General features: G+C 41.1%; 1 protein-coding gene across 3 annotated transcripts in view; it reads right to left on the reverse strand.

The window, feature by feature from the left end:
• Positions 1-19,009, reverse strand: part of Wdfy4 (WDFY family member 4) — a 274,936-nt gene that overhangs the window by 202,841 nt on the left and 53,086 nt on the right. For all 3 annotated transcript variants that reach the window (XM_029564047.1, XM_029564048.1, XM_029564046.1), the window contains exon 13: positions 12,318-12,898. In XM_029564047.1, coding sequence (XP_029419907.1) covers positions 12,318-12,898 — 581 coding nt within the window. The remainder of the gene's footprint in view (positions 1-12,317; positions 12,899-19,009) is intronic.

The raw sequence follows: 19,009 nt of genomic DNA on the forward strand, positions 1-19,009 counted from the left end.
AGATGGTTGTTAGCTGCCATGTGGGTGCTGGGAATCGAACCTAGGTTCTCTGTAAGAGCAGCCAGTGCTTTACCAACTGTACTATCTCCCCAGCCCCTCAAGAAAAATGTTAAACATTTCATGCTGAAATAGAAAGGCCACACATAGAAATATTTGCGAGATGCTGCTAAAGCACTGCTTTCAGAAGATTCATAGGATGAAATTCTTATATTGCAAAAGAAATAGTCTCACATCAAACAACATAAGCTTTCACCTTAAAATACTATTTTTTTATCCAGTGAGTTTTGTTAGTAGTTACATCATGATTCAGGGTCCCAGGGTAGGGACCAAAATAGTATTTTTTAAAATTTTATTTACTATTTTTATTTTATGTGTATGAGTATATTGCCTGCATGCATGTAAGTGTACCTATGTTGTGCATTGCAGGCAGAGGTCAGAAGAGGGTATCGGATTCCCCTGGAACTGGAGTTATGAACTGTTGTTAGCCACTGTGGGTACTGAGAATCGAACCTGAGTCCTGTGCAAGAGCAACCAGTGCTCTTGACTGCTGAGCCATCTCTCCATCCCCCTAAAACACTATTTTTTTTAAAAAGAAAAATCTTAAACTCAAAGTGAGCTAAAGAAATGCAGTAATGAAGACAGCAAATATCAGATACTCTGAGACCCACTTCTAACAGCCTGCAAACAGCTTCTCAGAAAGACAGTTGACTGAAGGGGCACCAAGAGGTTTAAAAGTCAAACAGAGATTTGTGTCCCTGTGGCACAATCAGTACATTCAATAGACAGAGATTTGGAAAGCTCTGGAGACTCGGGAACAGAGAAGAAAGGGAACCTTAGTGCTGGGGCCTCCATAAGACAAGCCTGGTGGACAAAGCCAGCAGAGACAGATGCAAAGTGTAAAGGCAGTATGGACAGAGTTGACCTGAGAGCCGAAGAGCACTGCCACTTGACAAATGTTCTGCATTTCTCAAGGTAAAAGCCTGGTGCCACAGGAGGTAGCCATCGTGAGTAGGTCTTGCCCAATCTTGCTACCTGGCAAACCCAAGTCCCTGCAGCTTCCTTTCACCCTGGAGCTCAGCATTTGAAATCGCCTTGCTTCCCCTGTTGGCTCCTACCCTGTGGTCCAGTGTGTCCTCAGAGGGTTCACATGGAAACAAGCCCATTAAAAAACATTCAGTAGAGGAAAGAATCTTTCACTATTAGAAAAGGTAAACAAAGGAGAGCCAAGAAGGAACTCCTCACGTCCAACAGTAACCAGCAAACGCCTAATACTCAGTGAGGAGGAAAAGACAATCCAACCAATCAGACCACCTAACTTATATACCAAAACCTGGAAACTCTGAAGAAATGGACAAATTCCTAACTACATATGACCTATCAAAATTAAATTTAGAATGTGTTAATGACTTAAACAGATCCATAATGAAACTGAAGAAGCACCTAAAAGTCTCCCCACAAAGAAAAGCCCAGGACTGGTGAGATGGCTCAGTGGCTAGAGGAGTTTGCCACCAGCCTGAAGACCTGAGTTCAATTCCTGGCACCTATACGGTGGAAGGAGAGAACTGACTCCCACAAGTTGTCTTCTGACCTCCACATGGCAGTTTTCCTGACACAACAGGGCAGTATCACATATGAAGTCAGAGCAATTGTGACAGCATGTTTAAGACCCACACAAGCTCAAGCCGGACAAAAATCCCAGTATGGAGAGAGGAGGTGGACATGATGCCTCACCCCCGGCTGAGGAACTATTGGCATTTGAGAGCAACAGGGAGAGTTGGTTTACTTTAAGAATGTGACCCCTATAACAACAATAATCAAGGAAGGGAACAGGAAATTGAGAGGGAGTCGGGGGATGGGGGGGAGTTGAGGACTGAGAGTGATGAAAATGGTGCAAACATCATGTATGACGTTCACAAAACCCCTTTTTACCTTTAAAAAATAAAGGTCGTGGCCCTGGGAGGTCGAGGATGGACCAGTGGATAGCCTCATACCCAAGAATATATAGGAAGCACAAACTGGACCTGTGGGGCTTTTACAAAAATAGAAAAAAAATGTCGCAAGGGTGAGTCGGGGAGCTCTGGAAGAGCTGGGGGTGAATAGGATCAAAACGCACTGTGTGAAATTCTCAAAGAATTAGTACAAATATTTTTAAAAGATATAAATATAGGCTAGCACTTTCAGAAAATACTTCTAACAGCACAGGAAATAACCAAAAATTAACAAATGGAATTTGATGAAATTAAAAGGCGCCTGTACACACAGCAAAGGAATCCATCGGCAGAGTGAAGAGGAGGCCTAAAAAGTGAGAGAAAATCTTTTCTAGCTTCAGACAGAAGCTAATACCTAGAATATATAAAGAACGGCAAAACTTCAGTGTCAAAAAACCCAAAGTTTTGATAAAGGGGACAATGAACTGAATAGAGAGTTGTCAAAAGAAGAACTACAATTGACTAATAATTTTTCTAAAAGTGTTCAATATCCTTAGGCATCAGGGAAATGTACATGAGTCCATTTCACCCTGGTCAGAGTGAATATATATACATCATACATATATACACATACCATATACCATGAAATCAGCCTAGACACCCATCCATCAATGGATGGATAAAAGAAGTGGTAAATATGCAGGGTGGAATCTTATTCAACTGTAAAGAAAAAACGAAATCATGACATTTTGGGGAAAATTATTATGTTAAGTAAAATATTCCAGATTCAGGAAGACAAACACTATGTTTTCTCTAATGTGTGGATCCTCGATTTTAATTTTTTGAGAGAGAGAGAGAGAGAGAGAGAGAGAGAGAGAGAGAGAGAGAGAGGAGGCCAGAGGCCAACATTGGGCCTCTTTTTCTGTTGCTTGCTCTTCACCTTATTTTTTGAGACAGACTCTCCCACTGAACCTGGAACTTACTGTTTCATCTCCCCCATGCTGGGGTTACACATGCATGTCACTGCACCCAGCACCTTTTACAGGAGTTCTAGGGATTCAAACGCAGGTCTTCATGCTTGTGCAGCAAATATTTACTCACTGAACCATCTCCACAGCCCCAGATTTTAATTTGTATATATGTGTTTGTGTATGTGTGTAGCTCTGTGGGTGTAGGTCATAAAACAAGACAGGGATCAGGAGTGGAAACACTACCTTAAAGGACCAGTAACACATGTAACACAAAAGCAGAAAGGAGACTATTAACAGGGAGGAAGAAGGGGACCAGCAGGAGGGATGAGATGATGGGGAGGAGTGGGGGAGGGGCAACAAGGGCAGCTTCTGATGAAATGCCATGATGAAACCCACTACTTTGCATGCTAACTTTAAAAAACTAACAAAAAAGGGTATGAGCTACTAATGCACATGGCATAGTTGAACTTCTCAGGCCTCATGCAAATCTTTCAGTAGTCTCAAAACCCAATCTCAAAAGCTGACACAGGTATGTGGGTTTGTGGAAAAAACAAAACTACAAGGAAAGGCCAGTGGTTGCCAGGGGTTGAGGTAGAGAAAAGTTTTCTGAAAAGTGACACTACAGAGTTATTCAAGGTGATGGGGTGGATGGTTCTGAATCTTAACTGTACTCATGTCCACCTGACTCTGCAGGATTTCTACCCCATAGAACAAAAGATATTCTTACTGATGTAAATTGAAATCGTAATGATAACAGTAAACTCCCCAGCTAACCCCAGTTAAAAGCCCCCAACTTTCAAATGCTAGCCCGCCCCACCATCTCACAGTGAAATTGTTCTTGGCATCTCAAGTGCTTCTGCCATTTGGCTTGAGCTTTTTAAGTTCTCTTGAACAAGTATCAACTGGCCTTCTACTGATTTTCAAGAATCATTTGAGCCTTTCAGATATATTGAAAAGTTAAAAAACAAAAACCCATGACTGAGGTGTGAGAGAACAGCTATAAATGATATATATATATAAACATGGTGAGTAAATAAGTTATCAATATATAATTTGTCTTATTAATATAATATGATAATGAACTATTGAATTATATAAAAAGGGCAACTGCTATTGAGAAAAGTGTTAGATGAGTCGAGAGAATCAAGAATTCTTAGTTGAGGGGCCAGAGAGACGGCTCAGTGGCTAAGAGAACTGGCTGTTCTTGCAGAGGACTCAAGTTCAGTTTCCAGCACCCACATGGTGGCTCACAACCATTTGTAACTCCAGTTCCAGGGGATCCAATACCCTCTTCTAAACTCCATGGATTCCACATGCACAGGGTGCACATACATACATATAGACAAAACGCTCATACACGTAAAATAAATAGATCTTTTTTTAAAAAAGAATGGCTCTGCGGTTAAGAACACTGTTCTTGCAGAAAACCCAGGTTCAAATCCCAGCACCCACATGGCAGCTAACAACTGTTTGTAACTCCAGTTCCAGGGGATCCAACAGCCTCTTCTGTCCTCCGTGGGCATTGCACGACACAGGTGCACTTACCTATATGCAAGCATAATGCTCATACACATAAAATAAAAATAATAAATAAAATATTTTTAAAATAAGAATGCTTGGTTAGAGAAAGGACCCCATTTTTTAAATTATTGAGTTATTATATTTATACATATGAGTGTTGGCCTGCATGACTTTATGTGTACCAGGTGCATGCAGGAAATCATGGAGACTAGAAGAATTCGTCATATCCCCTAGAACTGGAGTCACGGGTGGTTTTGAGCTTACCATATAGATGCTAGAAACCAAACCCAGATCCTCTGCATGAGCAGCCAGTGCTCTTAACCACTCAGCTGTCTCCTAACCGCCACCATCAGCCCCTAGTTTCTATTTTGGGTGCCAGGGTTGACTTCTTTGGCACCTTTGACAAGATGACATTTGGGCAGACTTGAAAGAAGAATAAAGATATTCAAGGAGAAATCATTTCAAACAAAGAGTATAGCCAGTGTAAAGGCTCCACAGTAGGACCATGCCTAGACAGTCCTAGTAAAGGCTCCACAGTCATATCTAGGAGACAATAAGGAAACCTGGTTATGACTTGATACCTAAGCTGCATAAAGACAACAGCAAAAACAAAACTACAGAGCAATAGCTCCTGAGAATGAATTTCCCCCAAACAGAGCTTAAAGAGTAAGGCCTAGGAGTCTGGCCAAGGCCTGGCTTGCACCAACTCCAAGAAGCATTCCTACAGCTACAGAAAGTCAAGGTGGCCAGGGAAGAATGGTTTTCATGGAGATCTTAGGAGAAGCAAGACACAGTTAAAAGTCATATCCCACACAAGAAACCTTTAATGACAGCCATAGATATAACATTCTGTAGAATAAGACACTCAAAAGACACAGAAGCCAGGCATGGTAACATACACCCTTGATTCCAGCACTCAGGAGGCAGAGGCAAGCTGATCTATGTGAGACTGAGGCCAACCTGGTCTCCCTAGGAAGTTCTAGGCCAGTTAGGGATAGAAGGAGACCCTGTCTCAAAAAAGAAAAAAAAAAAGGCACAGAAGACATAATCTCTGTGATTCATATGACTGAATGAAAAAAGCCAGGTGTGGTAGCACATGTCTTTAACCCCAGCAGTTGGGAGGCAGAGGCAGGCAGATCTCTGTGAGTTCAAGGCCAGCCTGGTCTACACAGTGAGCTCCAGGCCAGCTGGGCTATAGGGAGACCCTGTCTCAAAAGAGAGAGAGTGAAAGAAAAGAGAAATATGAACCAGGAAAAGGGCCCCCAAAATCATGAAGTTGGTTTGAAAAGAAGTAAGCCGTACATCTTGACATATAAAATGTGTCTAAAATTTAAGAAACAAAACCTAAATAGCTAGTGTTATAACCATTTAGACACAGAGGGGATATGAATAAAAACCTAAATAAAGACCATGAAAACATAGTTGAATAATTAAAACAACTCAAGACATGTTCATATGCATACCATTGCACACATGTCCCCACACACATATCATACACATAATAATAATAATGATTTTTAAGATGGAAATAGTTTACAGTTACAGTGAGCAAAAGAACTTTGTTATAGTCATTATTATTGGACAAAATTGTCAATAAGGCAAAATGCACTAGAAGAGTTTTTAAAACGTCACTATATAATAACAAATGCAACTTGATCTGAAAACTCTAAACACATGTGATTCTTACAATGTCAAGTATACGTATAACAAAAATTAATAGAACCTATGCTTAGTACATATGACCAATTGAAGTTAAATTCAGAGAATATGAGCTATTTAAACAGGCCCATAACAAGTAATAAAATTAAAATTCTTTCCACAAAGAAAAGTCTAGGACTAGGCAGATTTACTCTTGATTTCTGCCAAATATTTAGGAAAGATCCAATGTCAGCACTTCTGAAACTGTTTCACAAAATAGAGAAGGAAGGAATATTACAAAACCCATTTTACAAAGCCTGTATAATCCTAATACCAAAACTAGATAGACACAACAAAAGAGACAACTACAGACCAACCTTCGTGACCAACACAGATACAAAAACTGTCAACCAAATGTTTCAAACCAAATTTATGATCACGTTAAAAAGTAATCATGCATCATGACCAAGCTGATTTCATCCACAGAGATGCATGGTTGGTTCTACATAAGCAAATCAATAGAAGTAATATATGTATTAATAGGCTTAAAGACAGAAATCACATGATCATTTCGATAAATACATGAAAGATATTTGACAAAATTCAACTTCATGATCAAACTACATTGTATGAAATTCTCAAAAAAATTATAAAAATATGTTTTAAAGGAAAATCTCCATGATGGAAAATCTCCCTTTCTCCTAAGTTCACAGAATTAATATTATAAAAATTACCAAAAGTAATCTGCAGATTAAATGCAATCCCCATTAACACCACAACGATATTATTCATAGAACTAGAAAAACAATCCTGAAATTTATATGGAAACACAAAGGACCCTGAATAACCAAAACAATCCTAGAAGAAAGAACATTGCTGAAGATTTCACAATACCTGATCTCAAATTGTACTACAGAGCCATAGTAACAAAGACAGCATAGTATAGGCACAAAAATCAGACATGTAGAGCAAAAGAACAGAACAGAAGACTAGGACACAAACTCATTCAGCTATAACCATCTAGTTTTTACAAAGATACCAAACATCTACACTGAGAAAAAAGACAACTTCTTGAAAGGTAAGGGTTGGAAACTGGATATATACCTGAATAAGAATGAAAATAGACCCATAACTTCCACCCTCTAAAAAAATCAATTCAAAAAGGATCTAATGCCCTAATTTGAAACCTGAAACACTAAAACAGTTAGGGGAAAACACTTCGGGTTAGGCAGGAACTTCCTGAACAAGACTCAAACAGCACAGGAAATGGCTCCAGGAATTGACAATGAAATTATATGAAATTTTAAAAACTTCTCCACAGCAAATGAAACTATCAGCAGGTAGAAACAGTAGCCTACAGAGTGGTAGAAAAATTGTTCCAGTTATACTTCAGACAGAGAGTTAATATCTAGAATATATAAAGAACTGTAAAAATTGAACAGCAAATGAACAAAATTTCCAGTCAATAAAATGAGATGATAAATTGGACAGTTCTCAAAAGAAGAAACACGAATGACCAATAAATTTTCTGTAAACGTGTCCAACATCCCATTGGAGCAATGTAAAGTTAAAACTACTCTGAGATTCCACCTCACTCCCAGTCAGAATAGCTATCATCAAGAAAACAAATGACAATAAATTCTGGTAAAGATGCAGGGGGAAAGGCACTCTTATTTACTGCTGGTAGGAATGTAAACTCGTATAGCCATTATGGAAATCAGTTTGGTGGTATCCCAAAAAATTAAAAGAAGAACTACCATATGACACAGCTATAATCCTCTTAGGTGTTGTGCTGGTTAATTTTTGTCAACTTGACACAAACTAGAGACACCTGGAAACAAGAATTTTCAACTGAGGGTTTTCCTCCATCAAACTGACCTGTGGTCTTTTCTGTGGAGGCATTTTCTTGACTGCTGATTAATGTAGGAGAAGCCAAACCACTGTAGGAGGAGGTGCCATTCCTGGGTAGGTGGGCCTGAGCTGTATAAGAAAAGTAGCTGAGCAAACTAGAAGCAAGCCAGTAAGCAGCATTCCTCACGGTCTCTGATTTGGTTCCTGCTTCCAGATTCCTGCCTTGAGTCATGCCCTGACTTCTCTCAGTGATGGACTGTAACCTAGGAGTTGTAAGATGAAGTGAACTCTTTCCTCCCCAAGTTGGTTTTGATCAGTATTTTATCACAGCAAGAGACCACAAGCTATAACATGTGTATACTAAAAGAACTCTATATACTACCACAGAAATAATTGCACATCTATGTTTATTGCTTCTCTATTCATAATAGCAAAGTAATGGAATCAGCAGAATTGTTTCTCAACAGGTGAACAGATAATGGTACAAATACACAATGGAATTTTATTAAACCACAAAGAAAAATAAACTTATGGAATTTTCAAGAAAATGGATGGAACCAGAAAATATTATAATGAAGTAACCATGACTCAAATGACAAATACCACATTTTCTCTTTCATATATTTTTTTGGTTTTTTTATATGGAAGTAAGTGGGGTAGAGGATAGGAAACTAGAAAAGGCCCCATGAAGTGGGAAAAAGAGACTTTATGAGAAGTAGGGAGGGTGACAGAACACACGCAATACGGAAGTAGAAGGGGAAATATTGGGGGTGGAAAAGTATAGTGGGACGTGGGTTAGAGAGACAGGAGAGGATCAGGGAGGGGAAGAATCAGCCAAAAGTTATATATAAGTTATACAAATTACGTATGAAAGTTACATATGTTATATATGAAAATGCCATGAAGAAGGTGTTATTTTACATGTGAATTAAAAATAAAATTTAGAAATTAATAGGTGCATATTTCACATTATAGTGGTTTTAATGTATCTTTCTTGATAACTTAGATGCCAAGTCAGGAAAACAACTGACAAAGTTGATCCAATGGACAGACACTGAGCAGTGAATCTAACGATGGGAGAATGCGCATTCTTCCCATGTACCTGTGGAATATTTATGAACATTTACCACAATGATGGCCATGACGTTAACTTCAAGTAATTATAAACAAAAAGAATCATATAGTCAGCCAGGAATGATAGTGCATGGCTTTAATCTCAGCACTCTGGGACACAAAGGCAGGTGGATCTCTGTGAGATCGAGGCCAGCCTTATGCACATAGTGAGTTCCAGGCCAGCTTTTCTACAGAGAGACCCTGTCTCAAAAAAAAAAAAAAAAGGCATCATATAGTCAACTTTATCTCATCACAGTCAAGCTAGAAGTTAACAGAAAAAGATAATCAGAGCTACTCTGTCCCACCTTAACTTCAAAATGCAAACAATACTCAACCATAAACTATATATAATAATGGAAAGCAGAAAATATTGAATATTATGGTAATACAACATGGATTATATTATACTATATATGGAATTTGAAAGATTATGGAATTTGAAAGATACAGGAAAATGTATTTTATAGTTATATACATAAACACACATATATAGTGGTACTGGAAATTGGACCAAAGGCTTAGTGTACACTAGACAATTTTTCTGCCACTGAATCACAATCCAAGCCCATGGAAAGTGCATATTTTTAAAAACAAAACTGAAAATTCATATCTTAATAATCCAAGTTTAGAAAAAGAACACCAGAATAAGTCCCAAAGGAGGAGGAAATGATAAGCACAAGGTTGAATATTTAAGTAGGAGAAACAGTAAATGCCAAAAATTGTTCAAATGACACCCAAGGAAATATGGGGATGATGACTAACAATAAAGGCCTTTTGAAAAAGTCACATGGAAACTATAGCAGCTTCTTAGAGTATGTACATACACAACATAAAACAAGTTTAAGGAGCTGGAGAGATAACTCAGCAGTTAAGAGCACTAGCTACTCTTGCAGAGGACTCAGGTTCAGTTCCCAGCACCCACATGGTGGATAACAACCATCCATAACTCCAATCAAAGGGGATCTGACACCCTCTCCTGACCTCCAAGGGTATTGCATGACACAGGTACACTTACATACATATAGGCAATACACTCATACATATGAAAATAAAAGTCATAAATAAAAAAACGAGCTTAAATGGAGTTACCCTATAATGGAGGACAATGCCCCTATCATACACCATAAGTTAGCCCAATGTCAGGAATGAACTCACTTGTTTGAAGCTGTTGACTAGGGGTCCCATAGATCCTCAAAAATACTGGCTACTGCCTTTGCTCTTGGTTACCCATCAGAACTTGACAGTAAGACTCTTTCTGAAGATACTACTACATACATGAATATCTAGAACAAAAAGAAATCAAGCTGGTACTGACTTTGAAATTTCATTCTTACTGACTAGCTTTCATAGTTCTGGAAAGTGCTATGCATGCTATCAGAAGAGAAATGTGATCATCAATTTTATCCAACTGTGAACTCTGCAAGCTATAATAACAACTGACCTGGCAGGATAAACCCACAGGTGCACTAGCGGCACCAGTATTATGGATATAACCAACCACTTTCCTTTCTGATTGGATTTAAGCTTCACTTTATAAGATGGAGCCCATACCTGGCAGTGATATCAGGTCTAGGAACCTATGGCAAGACAGGTCATAGGCCACAGGGGAAAACCTACTGCTATTAGGCTGCTAAATGGACATAGTATTAAACCAACTCCTAATGGCCTTTTGTTATCCCATAGATTAGTGCACCTCTCAACTCTCACCAGAGAAGCTTCTTCTTACAGCAGATAGCAATTAACAGAGACCCATAACTGGTTAATGTGTAGAGAATAAGAGGCTGCAGAGTGCTTAGCCCTAAAAGAGACAAATATACCAATCCTTCACCTCCCAAGGCTCAAAGAGAATTATGGAAGAGGGGAAGAAAGGTTCTAAGATTCAGAGGTGGTAGATGGCTACAAGGAAACAGTATTTTCCAGATACAGGGTAGTTAACCCATATGAACCCATAGCACTTGTGACAGACCCAAGCAAGCCCAAGCCAGACAAAGTCCCAGCATGATGGGTAGAAAGGGACAAGAAGCCCCAACTTTGGCTGAGGAACTATTGACAACTGGTTGCTGTGATGCTGGGTAGGTTGACCAGGCTTCAGGAGATGCACAACACAGGTACACTCACACACATTCAGGCAATACGCTCATACACATAAAGTAAAAATAATAAATAAACTAACTTTAAAAAAAAAGAAATTTATTCCCCAATAATAAATCTTCCCACAAGGCTGATGGAATTTACTGGTAAGTCCTAGCACACAGTCCAGGTCTAAAATTGGCCTGCACTGACTCTTCCAGAAACCAGAAGAAGACTGTTCAACTCATGAATGGGTAGGGTAAGTTAGATGGTAAAAACAGCTTAGAAAGGAATGTGAAAGGCCAAAGGCCCTCATGAATGTAGATGCAAAAATCCCTTCTAAAGTGATCAAATTAGGTGCAATAAGAAATATCTCATGAACACCATGAACCTGCATGTTAGTGCAAGACTGCAAGATTAGAAACAAAACTATACACGAAACAAAAAAGTTGTATGAGTATCTTAATTTGCAGAAATTTAACACCCAGTCCTCTCAAAGCTACCCTCCAGCACTGAAGTCTGACAAATGGGGGGTCTTCTTAGTTAAAACTGTTCAGTGTCTCTCAGAAGCAGGAAGCATCTGATTATTAATTGCTTTTATGGAATGAAAAGAAGTCCTCACCTTCTGCTAATGTGCATTTCCCTCTGGATCTGAAAGGGGTGGGGTGGGGACCGAGCCTCACATTCCCTGCTTAGTAGAATTCTGTTTTGCAGATATAAAAGGCAGACTATTTTGCCAAGTCTGAGCCCACTGAGGAGTCTGGAGAGAGAGGGTCGTTTTTATTAGAAGTACCCACAAAGACTAGAAGTCCAGTGGTGGGACGCTGTGGTTTCTGCCCTGCAAATTTAAGGAGCTCGCCCCCAGCTCCTGGCAGCACCTTAGGATGGAGACAAGACCTCAGAGGCCGAGGCTGCCTGGCACACCCAGAAGACCCCACCCAAACACCGCAACACCCAGGAGCCCAGAGGGTCCCAAAAGAGAAAGGCTCCAAGTTCTTTGCCTTCCACGCATCGGAAGCCTTGTAGGCTCTAATAGGAATCAACAACCTCCTCCAGCCCTTGGAATCCAAGTTGCTTTGATTTAAAGAAAAGTCAGTGTTTGCTCACACCCAGGCTGTAGTGTAGCCTTCCTACCCATTACACCTGTGCAAATGTCTGGGGAAGAGAGGAACCGGTCACAGACACACTGGGTGAGCCGCAGCAGAAGCCCCTGGCCCAGCTCTACCTCTCCTCCGGGTCTGGCCACCGCTTCAAGTTGCCTTGGAGGCCACCACCAGCTCCTCCCTTCTGAACATCCGCAGCAGGCTCCCGCCCAGACCTGGCCGACTCCTTCAGGTCGTCGCGCAGGTGGAGGGTGCCACTGGCCATGCTGTCCAGGAAGCTGAGGATCTGGAGGCAGCTCTGCACCCTGGGTGGGAACGGGCAGTTGGAAGAAAAGGCGCAGTTCAGTAAAACCGCAAAGGGCCTGGCCTTTGTGTCAGACCCCGTGTGCTGCGGCACCCCCTCCTCCTCAGGGACTCCAAAACAGCCCAGTAGGCAGAGGTCTTCCGCCAGCTTCTCGAAGAGCCCGTTTCTCCTGAAGAAGTGTCCATTGACGGGGTCCAGATGCAGCGCAGCAGACACCACACAAAGAGTGTGCAGCACCAGCTCCAGGGTCTGTCTGGGGGACACTGCACTCCACATCGATGTCGCAGGCACTTGAAGGGACCCCTCCAGGTCGGAGAGTAGGGACAGCAGCCCATTGAACCCACTGGAGACTCTGAACGCAGCACGTCCCTTTGGGGTCTCCAAGATCCGCAGCAGAGACTGAAACACCAAGCAGATAAAATGAGTGAATTCCAGCAAGCAGGACATGGCAAAGGGCAAGCACACCCATCCAAGGTTCTAGGCTCCAGGCTCCCCTCTGTTTGTGACCACCCACCTGAAATTTAGATGAGCTAGGTGGACAATTCTCAAACATGTTGATGTCAATCTTGTTCTTTACAGTTTTAGGTTGTCCCAACCAAGCAGTTTCTCAAAGGGTGGTCCTTAAAACCCACACTAACTGACAAAGTTGATCCACCTGTGGGTATCTTGACATAAATGTGTCTCCCTCCAGAATAAGTTTTGACCCCCCGGCCCATACAACCCAAGGCTAGTGGGTTACATAGCCCTCACCCCACTACCTGAGAACAAAACTCCCATCACACACACACTACTGCAGCTACTAAAAAATTGTCTCAGATCCTCAGCAGACCGGGGCTCCATGTGATAAGGAGCCACCAGATTTGTCACCCCGTAGAACACGGCAGCATTTAAGTCCCTATATGTGGAACACACTATCTTCTCTGTGTACAGAAGACACACAGAGACATCATAAAACTGTAGCTGATTTAGATAATCTCTCCCTCTGCGCAAACAGCAGAGCTGCACTGCAGGAGGAGAGAAAGCAAAGGGAATCTACTTAACAGCTGATTGTAAAGAGGAGGCTTTCCAGAAGGGAGGACAAACCTTCAATGAACAAAATATGTAGATACCACACAGCCTGGACCTGTGGCAAATACATTTCATGTAGTTAGAGTGGAGAGAATCCAGCATCTTCCAGCTGTCTGAGACTTCTATTGGTCAGGTAAACTTATTCCCTGTGAAATTAAACCTTCACAGAGCACTTACAAGGAGCCATTCAGTGACCCTGGAGCATGGTATACAATAGCTGTTCACACTTGGAAGGAAATGATGATGAAAGGATGGAAAAAAGAAAGGGAGGGTGAGGGGAAGAAGGGAATTCTCATTCTGCGCTAACTTCACATCAAAAGTGAAGGATGGATGGACACGTTTATATAAATATTTAAGTCTGCAGTTCGGGACATTCACTTATTGACCTCAGAGATTGCATTGGAACCTACTTGAAATCCAGATATTTCAGGTGTGTTTTTGGATAGTGGATGGCCACTTAATTACTAGATTCTGGAAGGAGGTTTGAGTTGCTTTATCCTTTTAGAAACGTAATGCTGCACTGAAGCAAGGAAGGAGACACTGTTCAGAATCAATTCTAGAATGCTTGAGATCTGCTTCGAAGGGGAGAAATGCAAGGGAAACTCCCAGTTTGGGCTAACAGCCAGTGTTGTGACTTAATCACATGACTTAGGATGATCTAAAATCGGACATGTGGAAGTCCACAGATGGGGAAAACTTAGAGCTCAAGAACAAAAGAAACAGAGTAAATTTTTAAATTGTTTAAAATTCACACAGAGACTTAAATATGAAGACAGGCACATGTAGAAGGGAGGGTTTCTTCTGGCTCCATCTCTAAAATACTGGTACCTTAACCTAACATGGATGTTTGTGTGAAATAAAATAATGTGTCTTTAGTATGATATTCAACTGCAAGAAGTCCCAGCTGAGCTTATGTTTGGGCTCAAAGAACGGAAGATGAAGACTATGTTGTCATACACAGGCAGGGACTATTTCAAAATCTAAAAAAGACAAAGATAAATGGTTGCCAAGAACCCTTAACAGACTCCTTTTACTCCATCCTCGACACTTCCAAAAATTAAAGAAACAAATTGAAGAATACAGTAACCAGGAGAATCTATGAAAAGTCAAATTCTATAGTTATGTTCAAAGTAAATAAGCAGAAGAAAGAGAAGAAGAGTCATTGTTGCCGATACAGGTTGCCAGGCCTTTCGCAGTTAAAGAAACTGTCTTACTGTGGTGACCTGCTCACTGTTAAACCAGCACAGCTCAGAGGGACGAGTATAGAGAAGGGGATCCCCAGTTTGCTCTTTGAAAAAGCATCAGAGCCACCCATGAAAGGAGGCTCAAATCAGAGTCATGAGGTAGATTTCAAGGGAAAGGACCTTTTAGGAAGGTAGAGGCAAAATGATGAATTAAAGACTGTACAAGGGCCTGGAGATGACTAAGGGTTAAGAATATTTACTGTTCTTCCAGAGGACCCAAGTTCAGTTCCCAGCACCTAGGTCAGATGGCTCACAATCACCTATAACTCTAGCTCCAGAGGATCTGACTTCCTGTTCTGGCCTCTGTGGAAACTGCACTCACATGAACATCCTCATACACAGACACATATGCATAATTAAAAATAAAATACATATTTGTTTTTAAAAGTCTGTATGGATGTGGCTGGAGAGATGGCTCAGTGGTTAAGAACACTGGCTGCTCTTGCAGAGGACCTGGGTTCAACTCTTAGCACCCATGTGGTGGCTAACAACTGTCCATAACTCCAGTTCCAAGGAAATATGATGCCCTCTTCTGACCTCCACTGGTATTTCACGACACAGGTACACTTACATACAAGCACACAATACACTCATACACATAAACAAATTAAAAAGACTGTACAGATGAAGAATTAAGAACCTTTTCTTCATAGGAGAAGATACATGAATCTGGCTCAAAACCCAGAATAGACATGTATGTGGTGAGAACAAGGTTCCTCTGCAATGGTGAATGTGAAAGCTCATGGTAAAGACTGGGCAAGACTTTTCTCTGTGTAGACAGAGCCCTTATCCCTGGAAACTTTGTCCTGCATAAGCTACTCATTCCCAACTAAGAAGCATTTCTTCATCTGGGAAGAAAACTCACTCTAACTATGAATTAGGTAGTAGTTTAGGTCCCTTCCTTTCAACTGATAATCCAAACAGCAGTCTGTACATGTAAATGGCATGTGTAAGTCTCCTCACACATGAACCTGACCTTGTGCCTGGTCACATGATGTGTGCCATGAAAAAATAAATAAATTACCAAGACATTAGGAAACCTTAAAAGCTCTGATTTTAGATTGTCTAAATTTATATGAGGGCTTTCAGTGGCTCTTATAACCATCAGGAGATGGGTTTCCGGCAAAAGGAATGTAGGAAGTTCTGTTTACCACATGACGCATGTCAAAACAAATACAAAAAGGGATAATGATCAATAATAAAAACTTAATAATATTGTAGCCAATTGTCTGAGCACTGGACAACTATGGAACCCGCCCCCCAGTCCCTGTAATCAATCAAATTCAAGTACTTCAAGATGATGCCAAACATTGCTGAGAAGAATTCCATCCTTCAAAGAGTGTTGACGTAGATATTTTAAAGGAGAAGCAACTCAACAATAATCTTTGCCTGTGATCTGTGCCTCTCAGTGGGACTGTCACCTAGATGGCTACTTTCTTTCCTCTGGTTAAGGGGGGAGGGGTGGGAGGAATGGCTTCCCTTAATTGTTGCTTTGTTTGATTTATTAAATTCAGAGTCATTATCTAAAATGGGGGTAATCTCATTAGAATGTAGACTGCTCTATTATTTCTTGGGATGGGGTTAATTTCATATTTGCAGAGTCATAAAATAAAGAGTCCAAAATCCAATTACAAAGGCTTAATTTCATAGCAACTAAAGAGAAACATTTCTATCATAAAGGAAAATAAATATTTCGCGACTCCGGGAAACGATTTGTCAGAAACTGGGGGCCTAGGAGGAGGGTCTCCATTACTGTCATTCAACTTTGCATGATAATGCATCACACAGGGTTCCGAGTCTGCAGAAAGGAGTAAATTTAATCAGCTGAAGTCAAAGTAATCAGGCTAGGGTTGACACATTTCAAGAAAGGTCAGCGTTAAGCACATTTTCTCATCCTTAACTCAGTTACCATGTCATCGGCTCTGAGTTAGTATTCCTCCGGCTTGAATCTATAAAATGGATGTCTGCTGCAAAGCGCTAACTGTGTTAGGACTAACAGGATTTATTTCACATTCTATTATTTGTTATTCCTCATAATTTTCCATGTGTCATGCTGGAAGACTGGTGAGGTAATGTGATTAAGCTCAGAGTTGAACAGCTAAATGTATATTAGCAAATCAATCTGAATTTGTGCATAACCCAATCACAGTCCCATTGGCCATGGGGAGGAAATTCATTTGCTTACATTATCCTTTAACTGAGTTATCATTTGCCAGAATTGGTGCTGTAATCACATGGCTTCAGTGTTGGTATGGAAGTGCCACTGGGTTCTGGAAACATCTGCCCTGAAGTAGTCTTCTCCAGATTGGCTAGTAGCATCTGCCCCCAGGAGAGGGTATGGGAGTGATGCAGGATAAGATTGCACTGCAGTGATGGCAACATCATCAGGAAGGATGCTGCCCTGCCGCCTTGCTTTGGAGGTACAAACACCGCAGCACTTCCCACTCATCCTGCATCTGACCCACTGTGCAAACAGTCTCCTGGGCACAGTCAGCTCTTAGCTTCTGAACAGGGACATGCAGCCAAAGAGAGCTCATGTCATACCTATGTCTGCAAAGTTGCAAGGGGCTCTTGGATGATTTAAAAACAATTGCAGATCCCACATCAGATTCCAGAGAACATTCACTCGCTATTTATGTGCTCAGAATCTGGACTAGACTGTGGGGATCCAGCCGCCTCTGCCACCCACTGAGCAGCAGGATGTTGGCAGTCCTAGTCCATTGAAGGTGATGGCAGCTCATGAGGCCTCTTGTTATCCAGCAGAGCCTTGGCGTGCGGGAAGAAGGGGAAGAGAGCAAGTGGACTCTGACTTTGTTAAATAAGCTCACTGAGGGCTCATTCCTTGTGAGTTTTCTTGATGCTGTGATTCTGAAATGATATTGAATCTGTAAAACACCATAATGGCTTTGCATTGCTAATTCTAGGAGTTCCGTCCTATTACCCAGGGGCTAACACTCCACTAAGATGCCTCTGCGCTACAGAGTAAACAAGATGAACTCACTGTGAGCAAGATAGCGCACTCTTCTCTGAGTTGAACACAAAAATCCTTTCTGTTTCCAAACAGCCAAATTTTCTGTGTTTTTCTCCCGCTGGGCTAGGTATTGGAACCCAGGGTATCCCTTGTGTTGGGTAAGCTTTCTACCCTGAACTTTACCCCTAGTCCTCATTAATTCTTTTCTAAGCTCACATAATCATGGCACTCAAGTGTCTTTCAAAAGACATTCAGGGGGTTGGAGAGATGGCTCCGTAGTTAAGAATACTGACTGTTCTTGCAGAAGACCCAGGTTCAGTTCCTGGAACCCACATGACATCTAACAACCACCCATCACTCCAGTTGCAGGGGTTCTGATGCCCTCTTCTGGCCTCCACAGGCATTGCATGACTTGAGTATACTTTTATGCATGAAGGCAAAATACTCATAAACATTAAATAAATAAATAAATAAATAAATAAATAAATAGAAATGTTTAAGACATTCAAGCTTCTTTTTGTGCTTCTTAGAAATCTCTTTCATTAATTTCTGGGATGGGGGCTACAATTAAATCAGTGCTTGGGTTCATATCTGTGAAACTCATAATTATGGGCAGAGTGTCTCTCCCAAGCAAACATCTCAGGATGCCTCTACCAGGTGCAGCACTTTAGGTTAGACCTATGATATCAGGAACAACTCCCTCAAGGTCTAACATGGGCTCTGCAGAGAAATAGGTGCAAAGAAAGAAACACCATCCTCTTTGTGTTAAAGGCTTGGTACAGAGGTCCTCATTGTTAAGCCAGTTAGGTTTGGGAGTCAGAGCAACTTTGTCCTTTGATAAAATGTATAGATAACCAGGTATGACATGTCAAGGAAACAAGCATGTGTTCGTTTGGGCTGTGTCACACACAGAGGTCTCGGGGGTGGGGGGGTTGCATTCACTGTTCTTCATTCAAACAGCATAAAACAAAAGAAGTTTTAAAAGGCATAAGCCACAAAGGCAAAGGAATAAAGAGGAAACAGCAATGACACTAGGAAAAGAGAGAACTACTTTAAGATGATTTGATGTTTATTGGCAATGTTACAAAAATATACACTTCTCTGCTGTCCCCGTGTGTCAGCCTGGGTTCACTTGTGCATTAGTGTCCCCTCCCCGACCCTTTGACTATCTTTTTTCTTTCTTTCTAGCTCACACTCTCCTCTGTGAGCCTTCCTGGACCAGGTAAA

This window comes from Nannospalax galili, unplaced genomic scaffold, assembly GCF_000622305.1.
Source record: "Nannospalax galili isolate Female #2095 unplaced genomic scaffold, S.galili_v1.0 scaffold996, whole genome shotgun sequence".
NCBI classification, from domain to species: Eukaryota; Metazoa; Chordata; class Mammalia; order Rodentia; family Spalacidae; genus Nannospalax; species Nannospalax galili.